The sequence below is a fragment of the Aptenodytes forsteri genome, unplaced genomic scaffold (assembly GCF_000699145.1).
Source record: "Aptenodytes forsteri isolate BGI_AS27 unplaced genomic scaffold, ASM69914v1 Scaffold99, whole genome shotgun sequence".
Classification (NCBI taxonomy): Eukaryota; Metazoa; Chordata; class Aves; order Sphenisciformes; family Spheniscidae; genus Aptenodytes; species Aptenodytes forsteri.
This window is the reverse complement of record NW_008795321.1, coordinates 1,634,261-1,658,885: the sequence shown is the minus strand read 5'-3', so window position 1 is coordinate 1,658,885 and position 24,625 is coordinate 1,634,261. Positions and strand designations below refer to the sequence as shown.

Sequence of the window (24,625 nt, the reverse complement as noted above, 5' to 3'; positions counted from 1 at the left end):
TCCCTGCGGTGAGGAAGCGCGGAGCAGTCCCATAGGAAGGGGGGAGAACGTTTTAATGTCATAACCCGGGTAGCGCTGTGAAAGTGAATACAAGTGAAATACACAAGTGAAAATAAGACGAACTTCGCGTCCGGCCGTGTTTCGGTGGTCTGCATGTCCGATGCCCGAGTCAGCCCAGTGCCGGCTCGTATGTCCTTTAGGCTGTACCGCCAGGCTTTGGCGTGGCTGGTTTTACCTATGTATAATGGAGGTGATCGTGGTAACCTCAGGAGACGGTGGGCCGTGCCATACTGTTTCACACCTTATTTTAGACTGAGGCAGGAATGGGAGCTGAAAAACACGGTTGACTGCAGGAGAAAATGTAACAGAATTAAAAATAAGTGTGTGGGAAACAAAGGTATCAGACGTGTATCTACTGCTCAGGATCTTTCAAAAATATTCAAGGAAAATGGTATTGTTGAAGCAAGAGGAATTCAGCACTTTGGCTGCATCTTAAGAAACTAATCATTCTTCTCCATTGTTCACTTGCGAACAAATTACGAAATGCAAGAAGGCAACAGTGGCAAATACCTCTGTGATCGGATGGCTTACAGCTTTTCTTGTGCAGTTTTGAAGATAGGAAAGAACTTGGGAAGAAAACTGATGTCTTCTTATAGATGCATGCACATTCATGTGTCGGTGTGTACAGAAAGCTGGAAACACCGGCTAATGTAGGCTTGAAGTTTCTACTTCAAAGCAGAGTTGAAGCTGCTGTCTCTCGTTGTGATGGCTAAATTGATTCTCCAGATCTGGCAAAAGAAGTTATACAATTTTTTTTTGTAGTGAATTTACTTTTTCTTATTTCTTTTAAAAAGCTCCATTCTTTAAATGCAGTCCTGTTTTATAACCAGGAGATCTTTCAACTTTGAAACGAATCTCTATGTGTCTGAATTTTCCCTGCTGATTTATTGTCACATACAAGCTGTGTGGATTAGCCAGCCTGGTATAAATAATGAGTATTTTAAATTTATTTCTAAAGCATGTTCTCACCACGCTGATACTGTCAAACAGACGCTGAGTGATACGTGAGATTTCAGGGAGACTGGCTGTGTTATGTACTGGCTAGCTTTTGCAAACTCACCGTTCACGCAGGGGCTTGGTAGAGGCCAGGGCTTATGTGGCCCAGGGTGTGAGGAGGGCTGGCGGGGGGGACACTGGCGAAGGTGGGGACACTGGCGAGGGTAGCGCAGTGGTGTTTTGTCCGCAGCGGCAGGGAGTGAGTGCAGAGCAGCGGGAGCGGGCTGGTGTGTGGGGTGTTGTGAGGAAGGTAGGACGGGGCCCGGAGGAGTGCTGCTCCCTCACCCCTTCCCCCACGTAGCTTGGTGGAGAAAGCCATGCCGCTGGAATTGTACCTGTTGACCAGGAGGGATAAAGCGCAGCAACAGCTAAAGCAAGAGCCCTGCAGCAAGAGCTGCCCTGCTGAGGCTGAGGTCTTTGCCTGCCCTTGCACACTGGTAGGAGCTACGGAGTGGGTTACAGCCACAAGGTGACCACAAGGACTGAGGTGCTGAGGAAGACAAGAAGTTTAGGGTTTAGAAGACCAGGGGCTTGTCAGCCAGGTTATGCTGTATTCAGGACTTCTTCCTGACTAGTTTTTCCTGTCAGCTTGCCTCCTTCCTGCTGCTTCTGTGACATTCCTCATTTTGCTCTGTTTCCCCTGAAGATCAGGTCTTTTTGTCCTCAGGAGACTTCCAGTTTGATAGTTTCTGGCACCTTGCTGTGGTAGTGCTTCCCCTTTCTTAAGTTACTGCAAGTTTCTTGGAAACACAGTTTCTGCCTAGTGTTTTCTGAAGCCAAAAACCAAGCTTTTCTGCTCACAGTTCCCACATATATCTGAATTCAAGCATGATACTCTTACTAATGACACAGTCCTCACAAATTCAGCAGGCCAGCTGGTGGGGTGCTACTGATACTGAAAACGCTTCCCATTTCCGTGTGCTAACGCTCCATCCCCTCTCTACCATTCTCACCCTGCTCATCGTCACCTCCGTTTCTCTCAAGCACACTGTAAATGCATAAGCCTCACATTTACTTAGTGAATACTGTTTGTATGTTTTATTCTTTGGCTGTTAACGTACATCTGCTGGGAAAATATCTAAACCTCCCTGAAGGCATTGCTGCGCTACGTAAGTATGGTGAGAGGAGGGGAATACTCCTGAGAGCAAAGATCTCTCCCTTTGGATGAGGTTAATGTCATTAGAAGGCATGTAGCCAGTATCACAAGGAAAGAAGTGAGCTGGTGTAGGCAGGATCGGATGAAATGTGTGGAAGCCTTGAAGTTGCATTCAAAACCTTTAGCCACCCCACAGTGCCAGGAGAGGGACAGCCATGTAAATGCTGATAAACTGAACTTGAATCTCCTTCCTGGAAGACACATACCAAGTGTTATGGTTAATTGTGCCTGCTGAGTACAAAAATAAAAGGGATTTTCTATTATCAACTGTAAATGTATTGCCCTTTAGAGTTGCTAGGTTCCCCTTGTTCTAACTTGGTGACTCACCCCGCATTCCCCCTGCGTTAACAGCCTAGCACAGTTGGCATAGGCCCCAGTACAAGGAATGAGATGAGGCCCCCTGCCCGGTCAGCTGCCAGTGCTTGCCCTGCCGTCTTCTCGTCTTTAGTCCCTCTGGCTCATGCCCTCCAGCTTGGGGTTGCAGGCACACACTCCACAGCTATAGCCTGTGTAGGCTTCCCCTGGTGGCAACAGTTACAGGCTGGTCCCTGGTGTGCAACTGCAATCAGCACATACTCCACCAAATCTTTCTGTTCAGAGCTGAAGGTGGCTAACCAGGGTCACCCTCCGATGGGTCACACAGCTGGGGCAAACACATTTGGGTAAGGGACTGCATGTGATGGGAGAGTGAAGGAGTGTGAGGAAAGGCAGAGACGTCCTGTACCATTCCAGGTTGCAACAAGCAGTTTTGCAAAGTAGGGTGTAGGAGAATATCTGAGACTCTATTTCCCTTTTCACCTGTGTCCTCTCAGTAGTAGTGTCCTTGTACCTTAATGTCTGAAAGAACTGAGGTAAAAGGCTCCATCATTTATAATACAGTTCCACTACAAATTAAATGAAACTATTCTATTAGACCCATCAGCTGGATGTGGTGTCTCATTTTTGTTGCAAAGTTTAGGATAGGTTTAAATGAGAAGCTGCTATGTGTGAGTCTCAGTGGGAGATCAGAAGCTGATGATCATACTCTTGAATATGGGAAGTCATAGCAACGTCCTAGAGAGATCACAGGGTATTGCTAGTAATGCTGTAGAAGTTTGAGATGGCAGAGAGTTTTCCAGTTGTCTTCTTTATAATACCGTGTTGTTTTTATTTTCCATGGTCTTCCATGCAAATCTTGCCCTCCCTCCCTGGACCTGTATGATTGATGTATTTGCTTCTATGTTGAGTGTGGTGCTCAGTCATCTTTAGGATACTGTAGTAGAAGGTAGGAAGGCACAGCCCTATGCTGTCCAGGGTATAATCTGCTTGCTCCATGTTCTTTCAAGTTTAATTGACTGAGGCATGTGAGAGATTACTGGGAAAAATAATTAAAAAAAGCATTAAATGACTCCATGATAATCAACTGAATCATCTGAAAATGCACAGCTGCAAGTGGTAATATTGCATAAAAATGTTCTTGTAAAGTACTTGTTAGGGTGACTATTCTTTCAGCTGTAACAGTTTGCTGAGGATCATGGTCTTTGTTTCTGCTGTTGCTACTAAAAGCAGAGTGACAAAATAGAACGTGGCGTAGGGTCACAGTATTAGAAGAGACATTACATGCCTGTGATCTCGTAGCCATGCAAGTTTTTGAATTCCAAAGATAATCTTTCCATGCTATGAAACTGTCCAAGATCTTCAGAAGGATATTACTGGAACTTTAATTGTGAGTCAGCACATGGACATTATTTGGTTACTGTTTTAGCCCAGATTGTGAGAAGTCTGTAAATCTGAGTGTTCATTACTTGCAATTAATAAATGTCCATTTAGTATTTGGTTCAGAGACAAAATGAACAGCTTCTGGGCCAAGAGGGGATGAGGTTGTGCATTCTTGCCACTGAAATGAAGAGAGCGGAGGAAGATGGGTAGCACGTGTACAGTTCTAAGGTCTGCACTGTCCTCAGGGCGTTTCATAAAAGCACTGAAGACCTTCAGATAAGGTGAAGCTCTTTGCGGTAGTCACTGCAAATAAAATATCTGTGTATCATTCACGTAATTTCACTTTCAACATCCTTAATTTAGACTACTAAATACTGCAGTATTTCTATAGTATAGAAATTGGTGTACTAAATAATATGTCTAAGTAGAAAAAATAGCCTTGTGACAAATGCTGAAGGCAAAGCAAATTACTCCTGTTCATATTAATATTTGGCATCCAGAAAAATGGGAATACTGGTTTGTGCAACATCTGTTGAACAGGAAAAAAATGAAAATATGGTGAAGAGATAGTGCCAGGTAATTTGTGCATTCTGAATAATCTAAATATTCTACTTGCTTTAAAAAAAATAGTTTTGGTGTGCATGAAGGCAAAAGTCTAAACCTCACTAGTTCAGATTTAGAAGTACAGAGAACATGTGCTCATGATAAGCCTGTATGCAGGTATAAATGCATTTATACTTGAGTACCTCAAGATAGATTTAGTGTTGTTCTCAAGCATTTTGCAAAATGTAATTCCTGTCATCTTCCATTTGCTTACCCATACACAATACTGTTTTAAGAGCTGGCACCCATTTCTGACAGCTGTATTTGGAAGATTGAGTCATTGCTCTAGCTTTCTACATGCTTCATAGTTTAAAAAAGGGAGAGACAATATTCAAAACAAACATTTTCAGTATTTATTTTCATCATGCTTTTCTTTCCATAATAAAGGTACATGCGTAGACTGTTGTATAGACTGGAAAAAGAGTTTGTTAAAGTCTATTTCCCAACGTTCTGTGTTTTTTCTAATGCTTCAGTCCAACTGGCAATAGTGATTAAATGACAGCATAAATACAACAGTCTTGCAAGACATGGCATGTTGTCCAAAAGCGGCTTCATGGACTGAAAAGAAGCCATAAAAGGACACACTCAAATTCAGAACAATTTGAAAAAAATCTCTATTTCTCTTTCAAATTATTTACATGGCACTGGTTTCAATAAAACAGTAAATTATGTGGCTAATGGAAAGTTTTCTTTCTTGAGCTTGATTCTAAAAGTGTGTCAAAGCATGTGCTAGAGCTCCTAGTGATTTCAGTGCCTCTCCTGATGGATGGAGTTTTACCCTACTCATTTGCTGAGGTAGAAGTGTGTCTGTCAGTTGTCAGCCCACAACAACTGGAAACGCTTGTGCTTTTTTTTAAAAAAAAAAGAGTCTTCCTTGTTTGACAATGTAGGAATTGCATTTCTGTGGTAGCAAGTAGGGTTGTATAGAAAGTATTTTTGAAGTAGCTTAGTATTCAAAACAGTTGAATAAATAAAATGTAAATCTAGCATTTGGAGATTTAAAAGATGAGAAGAACATTACATAAATGTGAAGAAGTCTGATCAGTAAGAGAGATACCAATTTTGTTCTGTAATCAGTGAAATAACATTTAATCAGCTGCTTCACTTGGCTTGGAGCTAGGATTGGAGGAAATATACCTTTATTGTTGCTCCTAAAGTCTGTAAATTATGATAAATTGGGAGATTTACAAATACACATGCTGTAAATTACTGCTTAGTTTTACCTTCGGGGAGAAGCAAGAGTGGGAAGGCAGGATAGACATAAAGTCAGAAAGTGGTACAGAGTCTTGCAAGTAAATGCTGTCACAGTGCGGAAGCATAACATTTAATCTGTTCTTCAGGGAAAACTGTATTCACTGGTATGTTTTGTTCCACAAATAATCAAAGGTATTTATGTTATAGTCGGCATCAGGTTCTATAATGAGGAAGATGGTATTGCTCTTAATCATTCAGTTGTCGGGTAATGAAACTAATATAACTGTATAATATAACTAATATAACTGTACATAATACATTAACTAATGTTAATGTATTGTTAGGCTTAAACAGGAAATAAAATTGTTCAATACCATTGAAGTGAGCAGAAATGAGGTTCAGCTGTGTAAACTGTATTCACTGGTATGTTTTGTTCCACAAATAATCAAAGGTATTTATGTTATAGTCGGCATCAGGTTCTATAATGAGGAAGATGGTATTGCTCTTAATCATTCAGTTGTCGGGTAATGAAACTAATATAACTGTATAATATAAATAATATAACTGTACATAATACATTAACTAATAATGTATTGTTAGGCTTAAACAGGAAATAAAATTGTTCAATACCATTGAAGTGAGCAGAGAGGTTCAGCATAACTGTACATAATACATTAACTAATGTTAATGTATTGTTAGGCTTAAACAGGAAATAAAATTGTTCAATACCATTGAAGTGAGCAGAAATGAGGTTCAGCTGTGTGGTATATGTGTTAACTATATATACACTCCACCCTTACCAACTGACCATGTCAGTGGAAGTGCTGCTTTAAAATAATCTGTTGAAATAGAAAATGTGGATTCTGCTGATTTGTGTTTTTTCTCCTGGAAAGGATACTTGTTTTCCCTGGAAAATATTTTCCTTATAGTAGAAAAGTGAGAAACCAAAATTTTTTGTTTCTTAACTTTTTCTTTTTTCATTTTCTTCAGAATTGTTCCAACCTGGGAGAAAAAAAGACAGTGAAACAAAACATTTTCCCAATACTAGCAAGAGCAAGTGAAATGAACCTTGAAGATTTTCCATGAACTGTACTTGTAATTTTGATAGCTTTCCTGTTTTCTAGTAACAATCCATAGGCTTCAAAATTATCTGCAAAAACTGTGAAAAGACAACCGGGTAGACAAACAATCATCCTATCATCAGATCTTGAGGTAAAAATCTCAGTAATAGAGTGCATCGTTATGCACATTTTTTTAAATTTGAAAGCAGATCTTGTAATTCTCAGTGAAAGAGAAATGGCTAACCATAGTTTGTGCTTTGTGAGGGTTAGCAAAAAAGTAACGTGCTTACTTTAGAAGTTGATCATTTCAATGTAGAAATCTTTTTTTTTTCCTCTTAAAATAGTTCACAAAAACAGGCTACATAAATCATCTATTAATCCTTTGCTTTTCTGAAATTATTTGGAACCCCGCTTCTAAATAACCGTTAAGGGTCTCACACAAGCGCTGGACCCAGAAGGAGGTCGTCTCTATATGAAGGAACAGCTCTTTATAGAAAGGAGACAAGTAGTGACACCTCCTGTGCTGTTGCTTTGCCACACAGACAGTAGAGCTATCAAATCTCCCTCAAACTAGAGAAGGAAATCTGAGGTTGAAATCCCAGTCTGCTTTTAGATGGGGAATGGGAAGGATTCAGTATTCTGCCTCTCTCTCCCTCCTTCCCTGCCTCCCCCCCTTCCCAAACTACTACTCAGTAGTAGTGGGTTTTTGTTTGGTTTTTTTTTTGTTTGTTTTTTTAAGTGAGGATATTAAATAACCCCGAACTTTGACAATATCCTTTTAAGCTCCATTTGCAGCTGCCTCGGTTCTCATCTGTGACACTAACCTTCCCTTCTCCCCTCCTTTTTTTGTATCTGCCTGTTTCCCAGGAGCTGGAACTCTTTCGTATTTCTTTGTAAATACCTTTCTGGTTGGCTCCTAGATTATTTATGTTGAGCTGAAACTGTAGAACCTTGCAGTGGAAATGCACATAATACCAAACACATTGACTCAGTGTTTAATAACACCACCTGAAAGCTTTTTTTACTTTAAGAATGGTGGGAACTTCCCCTGCCCAGCTGTGCCCTGGGAAATACACCATCTTCATCTGGAATAGCCATGGAGTCACTGATGGCTGGAGGAGGAGCGATACTTTCTATACGGCAGAACACCCAAGGGTGTCTTGGTAATAGAGATGTGACTCTCAGAGACTACAGGTCCTAGTATGTAGTGATATTTGTGATTGCACCGAAAGGCCGCTCCATGAAAGGCAATTTGCTTGCTGTTCTCTTTTATGCTGGTTAAAGCCCCAACCCTGCAAACTGCGTCCTCACGGTCAGCCCTAAACCATATTGGTGTTTGAGGGGATTTGCTGGTTCATGGGGATACCTGGAAAGGTTTGATAGCAGGATCATAGCCCAGTGCTATGCTTGGGAGCTTTGCAAATCACTACCACGGCTGCGCTCTTGCTTTACTGTCAGTACACAGGCCGCTGGGGTTGAATGTGCCAGGGTGCAATATTTTTTGTCAGCACTCCAGATTAGCATGCAACCAACTCATGTATGTATATTTCTCTGCAAAAGAATAGGTTCCATACAAGGACTTTACAATTTCTATCCTATACATATATACCTATATGTGTGTGTTTGTTTATTAATTTTCAAAAGTTTAGTACCATTCAGAGTACTTTGACTTCCTTTTCCACCTAGATCGGCAGATTGGTTATTGGACAGAATGGTATCTTATCCACACCTGCTGTTTCATGTATCATCCGAAAGATCAAAGCAGCTGGTGGAATTATTCTAACAGCTAGCCACAGTCCTGGGGGACCTGGAGGAGAGTTTGGAGTCAAGTTTGAGGTTGCCAATGGAGGTAGGCTTTTTTTTAATAACACGTTGCAACTTTGCATTTCCGTAGGATGAAAATATGCTGGCAAGGATAACTAGCTGACTTTAACTGTGTGTTTTTCATTTATTCTGTTAAAACTATGAAGAACATATGCATATCTTTGTTCTTCAGTAATAGGAGTGTATTTGTTTACATGGTTCTGTACAATAAGCATTAAGTGTTCACTGAAGGCCTTGTGCTAGCTGTAAGATTTCTATAAAGAAAGGTTTGCCATGCCATTTTTATAGCATTTTATGTAGTCTGCCAGGTCATTGTAACAGTTCTGATCCTTTTGTAAAGATGCCTATGAGGGAGCTCTGTTTTGCTCCTATTTCTGTGTTGCTTGTCTTGGCATTTACTTTAAAGCCTGTAATTTCAGAAGTGGTGTAAGCAGTATAACTCATTGTCTTGCATGGAAGAAAGCACTTCTCATGTTTACCCAGGAAATAACTGCTCTTATCCAGGGAGAGGGTTGTACCATTGTAACTATTGCAATTCCACTGTTGAATAATCAAATTTGTGTATATAGCTAATGTCTTGTTTTACAAAATCAGCAAGCTAACACATGTAGGTATGTTATACATTATGTATGTTTTATGTTATAGATCTGTGTACACCCATAAAACATCATGGTGACAATTGCTGACACCTTGTATACCTCACACATGTAGAGTGCTTTCCATCTGAAAAAAACGAAAGTGCTTTTAAAATAATGTTTCCTTCCCCATTTTGAAGGTGGGAGAACTTGAGAAGGGGATCCTTCTCCCTTGTCCCTAGTTTAATTGAAAAACTTGCATGGTTAAACCAGTGTGATTTTATAAACAGAATAAGCTTGAATCCCAGAGAGATTAAAGGGACTGTGTAAGGTCAGAGAGGGAGAAAGCCAGGGTCACAGCGCAAACATACCAGAGCCAAACCATTAGCACTCTATAAACTTTAAAACAACATGTACACCTAAAATCTGTTTGATAAATGGGTAACAGTTGGTGGGGCATTCTTTTTAGTGTACTTTGCCTTTTTAAAGAAAATTCAAACAGGCTGTTAAGCTTTAAATATGAAACACTCCTCAAGCACAGGTCACAAGGTTCAGTTATTTATGATGATCAGCTGGGACATAATGAAAAGTAGTTGGTTTAAGTTGCGGCCGAGAAAATGTGGGTTAAGTATTAGGCAAGGCTTTTGAACTAAGAGAATGGTGAGGCACCACGACAAGCTCCTAGGGAAGGCTATCATTGCTCTGCATTCTCGCTCAGTCTATTTTGCAGATCCAGGTCAGGCAGAAGTGGTTTGTTTCTATAGCTGTAGGAGAGAATGCAGAGCGACACTGTGGGATCTCCTTAGCTGGAAATATCAGTAGACAATACATCCAGGATGTATTCAAGGATGATCTGGAGCTAATAAAACCTGTCCTCACCCCTTGGATGGGTTTGGATTAGATGAGTAAGGAGTCATTTTCTAAGCCACATGAAGACTTAAGTGACTGTTACTTCTTTTATCGCCTTGGGCCATCTGGTACACTGCATCTGAGATGGAACACACTAATTTATGTGGCAAAGCTGCACTGAATATAGCAGCATTGCTATAGGAGTGGGAAGTTAGCACTGAAAAGACAGAGGCTTTGGATTAGGAGAGAGAGCATGTAAAAGAGAATAAAGGAAGTCATTTTTCAGAGTGGAAGTGTGGCTTTAATATAAGCAATGAAGAGTCAGATAAGCCAGAAAGGACTTTTGTTGTTACTCAGACTCAACTCTTGCACTACATATGGCATAGCTCATCTGGTAATTTTTGCATCAAGCCTGCAACTTCTATTTGACTGACAGTAAATCTTTAAAAATAAAGCCAATCTTCAGGATTTGGCAATAAAAGTAACGCACAAGTAATATGTGATTTCTGTTTCTGAATGATGTAACTGTTCCAGGTCATAATTGCTTGTTAAGCAATTAAGGTATTTTGAATTGTAACAAAGATACATTTCATTAAGCCATTGGAGGAAAACTGCAAGGGAACACCACTGTCAAACTGTAAAGACTTTTAAAAATGGTAATTATGTCTAATGAAATAGTGTGAAACACAAAGCTATCTCACCTTCACAAATGTGCATTTGCAGAAAGCCCTGTGAAACACCAGAAACTGATGCTGAAGGACAGGCTTCCCTTTAATATATACGTTGAGATTGCGTGTAGAGTAAAAAATGGCGGTCTTTGAGCAATAAACCCAAAGAAAGATGGCTGTGGGTTTTTTTGGTTCCCTCGTCCCCCCTGCCCTGGCTAATGATTGATTTAAATACTGTATGGGAATCAAAATGTTGCAAGTAACGCACTGTATTACCATGTTACATTTTTTCAAAAAATGTTTTAAACCTGTATTACACTGAAAGAAAAGACTTTATTTACTGTAGTTCTTTGTTTGGGTTTATTCCTTAGTAACTCCAATATATTCAGAAAAGTTTTTGCTATAGCACTCACTTTTTAAGTAGGGAACCTTCATTTAAAAAAAATGACCCAACACATTCTTTTTTCTTATAGGACCTGCTCCAGATATAGTTTCAGACAAAATCTATCAAATCAGCAAAACCTTGGAGGAATATGCCATTTGTCCCGATCTCAGAGTTGATTTATCACGCCTAGGAAGACAAGAATTTGATCTGGAGAACAAATTCAAACCTTTCCGAGGTATCAATGTGTGCTTTTATGCATGCTACATCCATTGATTCTAAATATTAGAATTGCTGCAGAATGATAATGGGTAATTATTTAAACAGAACTTTAATTCTTCAAAATGCCTTACTATGTAAGTTCTCAAAATATTAGGCAGTATAGGCAAGTATTGCGTTAGTTTTGCACATAAGGAAGCTGAGTTACGGACTTTAAGTGCATCAGGCCTTATCATTTAGCCAAATACCTTTGCCAGATATATGTGCTTAGGCTTGCTAGTAGTTAAACACCAAACACAAACGTTTTTGGACTAGGAATGGTTTGCCCATGGAAGTCTAATTGACAAAAGAGGTCATGAGAGTCTCAGTTTATTCATTCTTTGCTCACACTTTCTGAAAAGTTGTGGGATGTGTAAGGCTCTATACACCCAGTGACTCCAAATGTAAAGGGAGTGCTTAAGCACATGTTTAATTTTAAGCACGTGAATACTTTTCTGCCTACACTTGATTTAAAATGAGCTAATACAGCCATTTTGTCCTGAAGGAGTCAAAAGCAAAGGAAGGGGTCCAGACAATATTTCAAATCCTGTAAAGTTCTGTGTAGCCTCAAGAACTCTTCCTCATTCCTGATGTCCTAGAATTAAAGCCAGTTTATTTTCCACCAAAACATTGTATTTTGAGACAAAGTACTTTGATAAATAAAGTTTTTGATTAAAAATCTTAAATTATGGGGTTTTTTTGATTGCAAAGAACATATTTGGCTTTTTAGGGAAACAAAAAGCAAAGAAAATTCAGCTTCCGCACCACTCTGGAATCATATGATTGCCATAGTTTTAAATTTTGCTTTTTCAACTTTTTAATCTCTCCAGATTGTATTTTTCAAAATGAAAGTGAGACACCCCTCCCCCCACTACAGGTAGTATAAAAATAGATTAAAAATAATTGCAATTTGCGTGAATGTTTTTCTAAGGAAAAATCGTTTCCCAATCATCTCTTCCCAGAATACATCGTTCTGAGACAGTAGAGATGCCAAGGATCCCTACTGAAGCGATGTAATTGGCTTACAAGTGCATGAATAAGTATGGTTTACACAGGTCTGAATGCAGAATGAAAGTGCAGAAAGAATGAAAATAATTTAAAAAGTATTTTAAGATACTACCTGATGTATTTAAAACTTCTACTTTTTCAGTTGTATGAACTAACTACAGAGCTACAGAGGTGTTGAAGCAACTGAGAGTAAACCAGTTGAGTTTGGCAGGAGCTAAAATAATTCTTAGACTTTAATCCTACATGGACTTTATCTTAACATGTGTGAGCAGCTCCACTGAAGTTGAGGCATTTGTTCATATGTGTAAAGCTTAGAGCGTACTTAAACATCATTAGGAGCAGGGCATAGAAGATATGTAGTAATGTAATTTTAGTGAATCCTTGAGACTTTCAACATACGCCATAGAATTAACTCATTTTCAAATAGGTTTTACAGGTTGTTTTTCAGCCTTGAGAACCTTTTTTTTGTTTCTCCATTCAAGTGTATTGTCACAATCTATTCTAAGCGTTTTTCTCAGGCTCAAAAAATGTCTGTGTCATTTTCATGTTATCCTAAAGAAGAGCATTAGGGTGAGGTCAGTGTTTCTGAGGAAAACTGGCTGATATTCTAAGTAATAATCTAACTTGTAACTAAAATATTTCAAGATACTCATTTAACCAGTTAAAAAGACATTTGTATGACATACGCTTTTTAATTTAATCAGGAAAAGTAGTAAGTTCCAAGATGACTGAGAAGCATGGCTTTTGACAGTTGTTTGGTAACTGCTTTCAGTATGACAGACTTACTTTTATTGATTCATTTTAGTTTAATGTTTTACATCCAAAAGAACTAGAAAAATTATAGCTCTCTGCTTTTGTGAATTTAGAATTCAAACTAGCAAGACCTCAGCAAAAAACAGACGTTGTATCTGAGCTTAACTTTCCTAAATCAGTGAGATATAAAATGCAAAAAGTATAGTGGTAGATTGACAACTAACTGGAGACAGATATTCCAGGTGCCAAAACTGAGAAGAATAGACTGTGTGTCTCTCCTTATGGAATGATGCAGATAGATACTGCTGTCAGATAGAAGAATAGAAGCCAGTTGGCGTGGATGTCTGCCATCCTCTGAATAAACCTGTTCAGCTTGAAAAGTTGTTCAGTGATTTAGTGAATGATAAATAAAGAGTTTACTTTGATATAATGTACTCTCATGAATGTTTTCAGTGAAATAGGAGCTGTCAAATTACATTATCTCTGCAGTCCTTTAGCAGGCAAAACTGTTGATCTTTGCAAGGCTTAAAGCTTGACGGTAGCCATGCTGAAATCAGTGGAAGTCTTCTGTGGGCTCTATGGGCTTCAGAGCAAATCCATATTATGTAGAGGTTGCACACTCTGGTTTTAGTTGAGGTGCATGGCTGGTGGAAGTGTGCTGAAAGAGATATTTTCCCATGTGTGAACTGTAGTGATTTTTTTCTGCCTAATTTTTCTAGTGGAAATTGTGGATTCTGTGGATATCTACCTCAATCTCCTTCGAAGTATCTTTGACTTCAATGCGATCAGAAATTTGCTGACCGGACCCAACCAGATTAAAATAAGGATTGATGCCATGAATGGAGGTATGAACTTAAGTTGCTATTAGGACAAAATTGTAGGTACACTGCAATAGCTTCCCAATAAAGATGGTACACTACAATGGTTTCCCAATAAAGGTACAGCGTATAAAAGTCAGACTTTTTAGTAAGGTTAAGGATAATAAGAAAGGATTTGAACATTATACTAGTAACAAAGGCAACCTTAACAATGGGTTAGGTCCCCTATTAGGCAAGGAGGTTTATCTTTCTTGATAAAGAAATGAAGGCATATGTGTCCAATAAAGATTATCTTTCTGCATTTGGAAGCAAGCAGGGTGAGGTAATCTTGCCATGAGAGGGTGATGAAGTATGTTGGAGTGTGCAGTAACCAAGGAGGTTACAAGGCAGCCTCTACTAAGAGTAAATTCTAAATGGTATAAAATTAGTTAAGTCTGAATAAATTGCACCCAGGAGTCCTTAAAGAGTTGCCTGAGACCTCTGTCTCATTAACGTTAACTGTTAAACAATTTCAGTGTACTGGGGGCAAGATGAAAGAAAGCGTAAGAGAGGACAGCAAGGGGACCAATTTTGTGCCAATATTAAAAAATTAGAAGCTGTGTCACTTGGGGAAACATAGATCAGTATGAGATCTATCTTAGGCTACATCATGAAAAAATAAATAAAGATTTCTACAGATAATGACTTGAAGGATAGGAATGTAAGTAATGCTGTTCAATATTATCTTATGGAAAACATATTCCATCAAACAAACCAGGGTTCATCCTTTAATGGGATTACAAAAACAGACCGATAAAGGGAGCTGGATAGACTTACAGAGCTTTTGTAAAGCATTTTATCTGGTACAGTGTGATAGTCACTGTTCAAAAGATCACAGTGGGCATACAGTCAGTGTGAACACCCAGTTTTGCCAGGCTGTGGCAAAAGGGCATATGGTGTTCTTGAACAATGCAGAGGGAGCAAGGAGGAAGGCACTGCCTCCTGTCACATACAGTACTGGAGAGAACGTTACTCAAACGGTTTGTAGAGCTCCAATGTCCAGATTTATAACTGAGTTTTGAAAAATTTTACATGTGGTCAAACAGATGCATAGTCTGGCTCAGGGTTAGAAAAACTGATGCATCACAAAAATTTTAGAGGACTGAGTTTGTTTACTTTATTTACAAGGTGTTAGAGAACTGGCTTTATGACTTTGTATCTTGGTGGAGAAATAGCCATACTATAATACATTGTACACATACAGTAAGTATATACAAGAATATTTGTTTATACAGCAGAGAAATTTTTTTTTCAGTCAGTGTGAACACCCAGTTTTGCCAGGCTGTGGCAAAAGGGCATATGGTGTCCTTGAACAATGCAGAGGGAGCAAGGAGGAAGGCACTGCCTCCTGTCACATACAGTACTGGAGAGAACGTTACTCAAACGGTTTGTAGAGCTCCAATGTCCAGATTTATAACTGAGTTTTGAAAAATTTTACATGTGGTCAAACAGATGCATAGTCTGGCTCAGGGTTAGAAAAACTGATGCATCACAAAAATTTTAGAGGACTGAGTTTGTTTACTTTATTTACAAGGTGTTAGAGAACTGGCTTTATGACTTTGTATCTTGGTGGAGAAATAGCCATACTATAATACATTGTACACATACAGTAAGTATATACAAGAATATTTGTTTATACAGCAGAGAAAGTTTTTTTTTTTCCTGCAGAAAAATTATTTCTCAGTCTTCTATCCCCAAAAATACCAAAAAGAATCAATAGTGAGAAGTTGAGGCCAAACAAATTCAAACTGAAATGTAGTTCACATGTTTATGGGTAACAGTGAATAACCACTAGAGCAATCTACCAAAGATAGTTGGGGTTTGTCCTTCTCTTGGTGGCATCAGATAAAAAGACTTTCTGGATGAGATGCATTAGCCAACAGTGAGTCACCAGCCACAATATAGTGAACATTAGAGAGGACCACATTGTGTACGTGGACAAACTGTCTTCCCAAGTTTGTTTTAGCCGTGCACCTCTGGAATATGCTTTTATGCCTGTAGACATTGATAGTTTAACACTGGCATAGAAAAGAGTAATTTGTCAGGAGTCTACTCTTGATAAGAACCTGAATCATTGCTTACTGTATATTTTACATAGTTAGCATCTAAATTTTCTTGAACACAAGTTTCTCACATAGTTTTACCTTGTGTTACAGTTGCTCTACTTAGCAAGATTTGGGAGTAAGGTAGGAGAAAGAGAGAGTGAGCAATCTTTTTTTTTTACCTCTGAGTGACCTGTTCACACCTGCCTCAGGGACGCAGAGAGCTCAGTCAGCTGTTAGTGTCGGTTCAGCTGCCGAATGCATATAGTAATTATGATACATAATAGCATGAGCTGGGGTCTTAGTTTGCCATATCTTTAACAAAATAAATAAGTTATTTTGGAGTTAGTTTTGAGAAAGTTTTTATTTATTATCTACACGTAGATATGTAATGTAAAATGTAAAATTCTTTGGTGGACAAACCTGTTGTAATATTTCCCATTTGTATTCCCCTACTGTTTACTTTCCTTGCTATTATGTGTTAAACTGTTGTTTGCATTGCAGGACACATAGAATAGCATCTTATTTTTATTCTAGTGAGAAAAAACCCTCTATGTATATGATAATTTCTTTACTTAATAATGGGTAAATAAAACTTGCATCTTTCACCATTCAGTGATTACTTTTTCACTTCCACTAGTGGGGAACTGTGTTTTTAATGCTGAATTGCCAATTGATTATTTAATGGGGGGACAATCACATACTTCTCTGTGAAATAATAGTTTGTTTTTTGTTGCTAGGACAGATGTATAGGATTGCTGAAAGTATGTTTTGTATCAAGTCTCCATGGTGCTGTGAAAAATTTGAATGTCAAGCATATGCTTTTGTGATTGCATGGCAGATTTCTGTTTTTGCAGTTATGGGACCTTATGTGAGAAGAATCCTGTGTGATGAATTGGGAGCTCCTGCAAATTCTGCCATAAACTGTATTCCTCTGGAGGATTTTGGTGGACAGCCTCCTGATCCCAATTTAATGTATGCGACTGCCTTGCTGGAGGCTATGAGAGGTGGCGAGTATGGATTTGGAGCTGCTTTTGATGCTGATGGAGTAAGTATTTTGATCTGTTTGGAGGTTTCACCATAGTTGTTTTGTCTGGGGTCAGATATGGGACATGTAAGTATAATTTATTTGCTTTTCAGTAAGCCCTCAAAGCTGAAAGCGATATTGCTTTCAGGTACAGATGATAGCATTTACAACCCATAAATCAGACACATATGTTGTAATTTGTCTCTGCAGATGACTGCAAATCAAGCAGGATTTGAATGCAGAATGAGAATTCTTTAAATATTAGGCTGGTTTTATCTTGTGCTGGTGTAACACTTTTATTCCCTGATTAGGAAGAGAGAGTGTACATAGATAATACAGACTTGTCACAGTAAGTAGTAACTAAGTTAAGTCTTTTTGGTTAACGTCGTAAATTGAGGGATTTTTAGTTAATAAAGCACTGAATCATAATCCCTGTTTTTAATTTTTTTATGTCATATTATCAGCATTATAAACAGCGAAGTATTACAGAAACAATTTTCTGTCCTGACAGGGTGGGAGAAAGATGAAAAGGTTCTGAAGAAAAGAAGCTGTTTTTTGTTGTCAGTAAACACAAAACACCCTCCTACGCCCCATATAGTGCATGTCATTGGCAAAAAGATTCTCCTACACAAGCATTCCCTGGCAGGAACAGACCTACTGAAGTGTCATGTAGGAGGCTGAAGCTAGGGACTGATCTGGAGCTTTGATTTGCAAGGCTGGAGGGAGTGATGGTGTGATAGTGAGATTATAAACCTGCCAGGATGATGCCAATAAATTATTCTGCCCGAAGAGGGATGCGAGTAACCCAAAGCCTGTTCTTTTTTTCCCTACCTACAGTAGATGTAATAAAAGAAATTACCACTCCCCAAAACATGAAATTTAAGATGCTTTTTTGGATTTCTTTTCTTCTCCAGGACCGCTACATGATCCTTGGCCAAAATGGTTTCTTTGTTAACGCGTCAGATTCATTGGCTATAATTGCTGCCAATCTGTCTTGCATTCCATACTTTTGTCAGATGGGTGTCCGAGGATTTGGCAGGAGCATGCCTACCAGCACAGCCCTGGACAAGTAAGATGAAATCACCTTGGTCATTACGTTAGTTATCTCTCTGTTTTGTACTACATAGCAATTCCAAAATTGTGAAGTCTTTTGATAAGAGCTTCTAATTTTCACTATCTTTATGTGCTTTATTGTTTTAACTAGTTTCAACGATACCTAGAATAATTTTACCAACCTTTACTTGGATGAAAATAGCTTAATTCAGCCTGGAAAAGAAATAAATAGGTTAAATCTTTTTGAGAGTACAAACACTTGACTGGTAATTCCTTTCCCAAATAACTTTGCTCTTTTTCTTAGTAAATAATGGTTTACAAGCTAATGTAGCAGCTCTTCTTATGAAAGTCATGGATGTTTAAAACAGATAAAGTACTAATTCAGTACTAAACAAGCATTAAAAAAAAACCCAAACAAAAACCCTCTCTTATTTTAAGCTGTTGAAATATATCATCTATTATGATACAGAATGTCCCAGAAGGGACTGCAGGCAGTCAGGAAATCCATTCCCAGTTTTAAGGCAGGTTAAAAGTATACTTAAAGCTATTTCTGACAAGTCCAGTCTGCTCTTAAAAGATTTGCTGGATGTGCATCCTGTGTTAGCGGCTGAATTTTGAACAAGTCTCATCCAGGCCTAAATTTTCTGTAAATATTGGCATAAGAGGATTAAGCTAAATATTATTGCCTTATATATTTTGTGTGGAAAGAGCATTCACTGAATCAATTGTGTCTCAGTGTTGATCTGGTTGCATAGCTCTACTAACACAAGAATGACCTGCTGCCCCCGTTCAATGTGTCTAATCAGGAAACGGTAATTTTAAAGTGAGATATAGCTTGTGTGAAAAGGTTGATTGCTCTTTGAAAAGCAAGGGTATTAGGCTGCTTCCCTATTCAGGAAATTTCTGAAAGTTGCTAAATTCAGAGCTAGCAGCTTCCTCTGTGCTTGACAGAGTCTTCAGGGAAATATTCCTTACTTGTAGGTAGATGATCTAGTTTAAATAAATACTGTTAGGTCAGGGTTTGCTGTGTTTTGTTTATTCTGTTTAGAGATCCAAAAATCTCATTGTTTAAGTGAAAGCTACCATTATATATTACTATATAAAATAAATAGAAGTTCATTTTGGATATAAAACCCAGGATATCTGCATTCCTGTAAGATTTGAAGATGCAGTGACATTTAAATATGTTTGTCTGTCTTCTTTTCTTAAAGTTCGGTAAATATATCAGAAAGTATGAATGTACTGAAGTCCCCTGCAATAACACTGTGACTATTTGAGTTATGTTCTTGACAATGTTTACTTGACCTTCTGGAGTACATATCGTCTCATGGTGATTACTGCCTTATTTAGTTCTGTGGAGCTAAGTCTGATTATTAAATAAAACTGAGCAATTGATAATGATGGAAGGATGCAAATATTTTCCCAGCCGTTCTTACAAATATTTATTATTATGAAGTTTGCAGTCTGTATCCAGGACACTTAAATTTTTTTTTCCTTTCATTTTGTGGTTGGTTTTTTTTTTTCTGAATATTTAAAAATTACACGTTTTCAAAGTTGGTCACTTTTGTTTTGTGACTCATTTACACACATGACAATCCAAAATACCTGAATTTTAATTTTCTGTAAAAATGCCATAATGTTGTTCAGAGATTCTTGTGCTTTGGTGGCCAAAATTGTATAATTTGCTAAATTTATGAGTACCAGTGCTGAACTCAGTCATTGAAGAGCCCAGCTTAGACCTGAAATCACAGTCAGTAGTTCATCTTAAGCAAGTAACTTTTCCCATATATTGGCTGGCTACATGGATTGGAACACAGTAAGGAGTATCATAAACACCTTCCTCAGAGGTTCATTGCATGAGTTACTGAGCCATCGTGTCTTCCAGGCTTCCCAGTGAAGCCCACCATAAGGAACTGCTGAACTTCCAGGAAAGATGGTTGTTTATAAGAGGTATTTTTCAGTAAAATCGTAGAATGTCATTGTCTGAAATCCAATGTATTGCTTGAAGGAGTGGCTAACAGAGAGGTTGATTCTCAGTATGGGTTTCATGTTGAACTGAATTCCAATTTCATGTATCTATAAACATGAGGGACAGTTCCACTAGTGTCAGTGAAATCTTACAGTGGGTGTAAAAGAGCATGCGTGAGGCATTCATGATTCCATTCCCATGGACTAACTAGTCAACTTGCAAGAAAAAAAAAATTTGTCCTTTAGGAAGGACAAGAATATTCCCAATACAATGAGGCAAAAAGAAAAAAGAAAGATTGAGCAATTCTATGTGGAATTAGCACACCAGTATAATGTTTAGTATTAAAATTCTAAAACTTCAATCTGTACTTCTGCAATAGGAAGGGAAATCCTTTCTCTTCCAAAATGTGATGTCTGATACCAGACAGCATGTTGTTTAGTGCGAGGGACAGCATCCTCTCTGTGTTTGCTGCTGTGTCTTGCCTCCAATATAATAAAATCAGTAAGGAAAATATTTTGTGCTCTGAATAGAACATTCAGAAAAGAATGGATAATACTGCTTGCTTAAGTCTTGCAGTAGGTTTCAGGTTACTGTTTACTACTGTATGCTTTAAATCTATTGCTTTTTTGTTTCTTGATCCCTTTTATTCCTTTCTTATGGACTGGTCTTATGTGCTCCAGGGACAACTGTCCCAGAACCCTTTTGTACAGAACCCTATAAAGCTCATGCTTCAAGCTCACGCACTGGAAAGAAAACACTAAAAATTAATTTAAAAGCTGTACTGTGACTATTAATTCTGGCAGAAAAGAAGGAAATAATCACAGAATAGTGGAGGCTGGAAAGGATGCCTGGATATCATCTAGTCCAATGCCCTGGTTCAAAGCAGGGTCAACTAGAAGGAGTTGCTAAGAGCCATGTCCAGTTGGTATCTCCAAGGATGGAGACTCCACAGTCTTTCTGGGCAAGCTGTGCCAGTATTTCACCACTCAGAGCAGAGAAGTTTTTTCATAAGTAGAAACAAAACTTCCTGAATTTCAGTTTGTGCCCATTGTGTCTTGTCCTGTTACTGGGCACTGTTAGAAGAGTCTGGCTCTGCCTTCATTACTCCCCCCACCCCCCGTTGCATATTTATGCACACTGAGAAGATTTCCACCCTGAACCTTCTGTCTTTGAGGCTTAGCAATCCCATCTCTCTCAGCCTCTCCTAGTATGACAGATGCTCCAATCCCTTAGTCAACTTTGTGGCCCTTTGCCAGAACTGCTCCAGTAGGTCCAGAACTGGACTCAGGACTCCAGATTTTGTCTTGCTAGTGCAAGTAGTGAGTAAGTGAGGAAGGCTCAATTCCCTCTGCCTGCTGGCAATGCTCTTCTAATGCTGCCCAGGATGTTGGCCTTCTTTGCCATAAGGGCTTATTGCTGGACTATGGTCAACTCATGGTCCACCAGGACCTCAGGTGAGGAAGCTGAGAGCTGCTATCCAGCTGTTTGGGCCCCGGTATGTACTGGTGCCAGGGATTATTCCTCCCCATGTGCAGGGCTTGGCGGCATTGCCCTGTATTGACTTTCATAATGTTCCTGTTTGCCAGTTTCTCCAGCCTGATGAGGTCTGTCTGAATGGCAGCACAATCTTCTGGTATATTACTCCTTCCAGTGTTATATCATCTGTAAACTTGCTAAGGGTGCACTCTGCCCTATTGTCCAGGTCATTAATGAAGATGTTGAACAGTACTGGCCACAGTATTGACCTAAGGGGGGCACCCCTAGTGACTGGCCTCCAGCTGGATTTTGTGCTGCTGGTCACAACCATTTGAGCCTTGGAATTCAGCCACTTTTCAAGCCACCTCACTATTGACTTATCTATTCGATGTTTCATCATTTTGTCTGTGAGGATGTGATGGGGGAGAGAGTTGAAAGCCTTTCTAAAGTTGAGTTAGACAATATCCACTGCTCTCTCCTTATTCTCTGAGCCAGTCACCTCATTGTAGAAGGCTATCAGGTTGGTCAGTCATGATTTCCTCTTCATAAATCCATGCTGACTACTCATGGAGGGCCTTCTTGTCCTCCATGAGTTTGGAAATTATTTCCAGATTAGTCGCTCCATCACCTTCCAAGGGATTAAGGTGAGACTGACTGCTTTGTAGTTCTCTAGATGTTCTTTCTTGTCACCCTTGAAGATAGAGTGATATTTGCTTGCTTTCAGTCCTCAGAAGGCTCCCTCAATTGCCATAACCTTTTGAAGATAACAGAGAGTGGCCTTGAAATGACTCTCAGCACCTGAGACCTCATGGGCCTATGTCTAGTTTGTTTAAGTGTTCCCCAGTGTGTTCCTCCTCTACTGAGGGTAGGTCTTCCTTGCTTAAGAATTCCACTCATCCCTCACCTCACTCTTGTCTTTAGAAGACTCTTGTGTTACATAGTGCTAGTTATAGTAGAAAGTATGAATTGTTAAGGTGAATGAAACATCTGGCAGTAAAAGCTTGTGGGTATTGGTCAAAATGGACTTAATGAAATAAATCCTAATGAATTTCCAAATAGTGATTTTAATGAAATAAGTAAAAAGTTTTGAGTGAAATGTTACAGATTGTCATCTGATGTTAGCTGTAATCTATCCTGTTTGCATAACTTTCCAAAACTGCTTGGCTTTTGCCTTCTTTGCAACTATTAACTATTTGTAGTTATAGCAATGCTAAAGATTGTGTTAGAAGCTTCTAAAATGGGCATCCATTTATGCATCCAAATATTTATGGTGGGTTGACCTTGGCTGGCTGGCTGCCAGACGCCCACCCAGCCACTCTCTCATTCCCCCTCCTCAACAGAACAGGGGGAGGAAATAGGATGAAAGAGCTCATGGGTTGAGATGAAGACAGGGAGATCACTTGCCAATTACTGTCATGGGCAAAAGGCTCAACTTGAGAAAAATTAATTTAGTTTATTGCTAATTAAAATAGATTTGGATAGTAAGAAACAGAAAACCCACAAATTAAACCAACACTTTCCTCCCAGTCCTTTTTCCCAAGGCTCAACTTCACTCCATCATTCTTCTACCTCCTCCACCCTAAGCGGGGCAGGGGGATGGGGAATGGGGTTGGGGTCAGTCCATAATAGCTCCCCTCTGCCACTCTTTCTTCCTCACACTCTTCCCCTGCTCCAGTGGGAGCTCTCCTCATGGGCTGCAGCCCTTCAGGAAAAAATTTAGTCCAGTGTGGGCTCTCCACCAGCTGCATTTCCTGTCAGGAAATAGCCATCTGCTCCACTGTGGTTCTCTCCATGAGCTGCAGGGTAACGTCTGCTCCAGCACCTGGAGCAGCTCTTCCTCCCCCTCCCTCTTCTCTGACCTTGGTGTTCACAGGGCTGTTTCTTCCTCAATCCTCACTGCTGGGCAGCTTTTTGCCCTTTTTAAGTATGTTTTCCCAGAGGCGCCACCAGCTTGGCAGCTGGGCTCAGCTGTGCCCTGCGGTGGGTCTGTTGGAGCTGACTGGAACTGGCTGTGTCCAGCAGGGGGCAGCCACGGCCTCTCCTCACAGAGGCCACCCCTGCAGCCCCTGGCTGGCAAACCCTGCCGTGTACACTCAGTACAACGTCTAAAACAAATCCCTTAAATACTTAAATATTTCTCTCATATCTAGGCTGTCATTCATTCAAATTAGCATTTATTCCATGTGAGGTAGTGGATGCATAGCAGACCTTCTTATATACAAAGATTAAGTGGTAAGTTTTGTTCTTATGCATACCAGTCTACATCCATGGGTTTCTTAGACATGTCCCACTTACCTCGCTAGATTTAATCTTGAAGTATGACAGTTTGACTTAGTCATAATTTGGCCTTTAATGCATGTGCAGTACCATTTGGTTCCACGGGAATGATTGTTTAAACATACTTTGAATCAAAGTCTTTTTTGTTTGTGAATTAGAAGAAATAAATAAAGGAAAAGGACTTTCAGGCCAACTGTTATCTACATCATGTAATAGTATGGACAAGAAGAAGAACAACACTTGATTAGCAAGGGGAGGAAAGCACACTTAATAAACAGAGTATTTAAAAAAAGATTGCTGTTGAGTCCTGACATTCCTTATTTTCTGTATTCTGTTGTTTTAACACTAGAAATAGAGAAACTGTGTTAAAATAAAGATGATTGAAAAGGACATGGCAACATTTGTAATAGTAGGTGTAGCAGAATAGCAGTAATAGTGCCTAGGAAAAGAAAAGAAACTTATATTCTCCTTGTTAGTCTTCCTGAAGAAGTTAGGAAATGCTAACTTCAAGCACATCTAACTAGGATTTAATAATACAGTCACTACTCCATAAAAAATTAAAATGCTTGGAAATCTTTTCCCAGTGGATGTTACCAGAGTAGGGAAACAGAGATAATGATGGTCAAAAGGATCTTGTATGTGAACATCCCTTAATTTTTTTTCATGAGAGGAAGATGAATTCTGCTGGAAATACTTCATCGTATTTGATTGGTGTCATCACAGTGTTTCTGGGATAATGCTTCTTTGCTCGTCAGAGCCCTGCTATTGTCTGAAAGGCGTAACTTGATTGTGTCTACAGAATGAATCTTTTTACTCTAGTTTACCCAACTGTCTCTTTT

At 39.2% G+C, this 24,625-nt stretch overlaps 1 protein-coding gene across 1 annotated transcript in view; it reads left to right on the top strand.

Moving 5' to 3' along the window:
- PGM5 (phosphoglucomutase 5) overlaps positions 1–24,625 on the top strand; it is a 93,494-nt gene that overhangs the window by 14,954 nt on the left and 53,915 nt on the right. Inside the window, exons 2-6 of the mRNA XM_009279950.1 lie at positions 8,455–8,617; positions 11,158–11,304; positions 13,805–13,930; positions 16,842–17,032; positions 17,926–18,080. Of these exons, the coding sequence (XP_009278225.1) occupies positions 8,455–8,617; positions 11,158–11,304; positions 13,805–13,930; positions 16,842–17,032; positions 17,926–18,080 (782 nt within the window). The remainder of the gene's footprint in view (positions 1–8,454; positions 8,618–11,157; positions 11,305–13,804; positions 13,931–16,841; positions 17,033–17,925; positions 18,081–24,625) is intronic.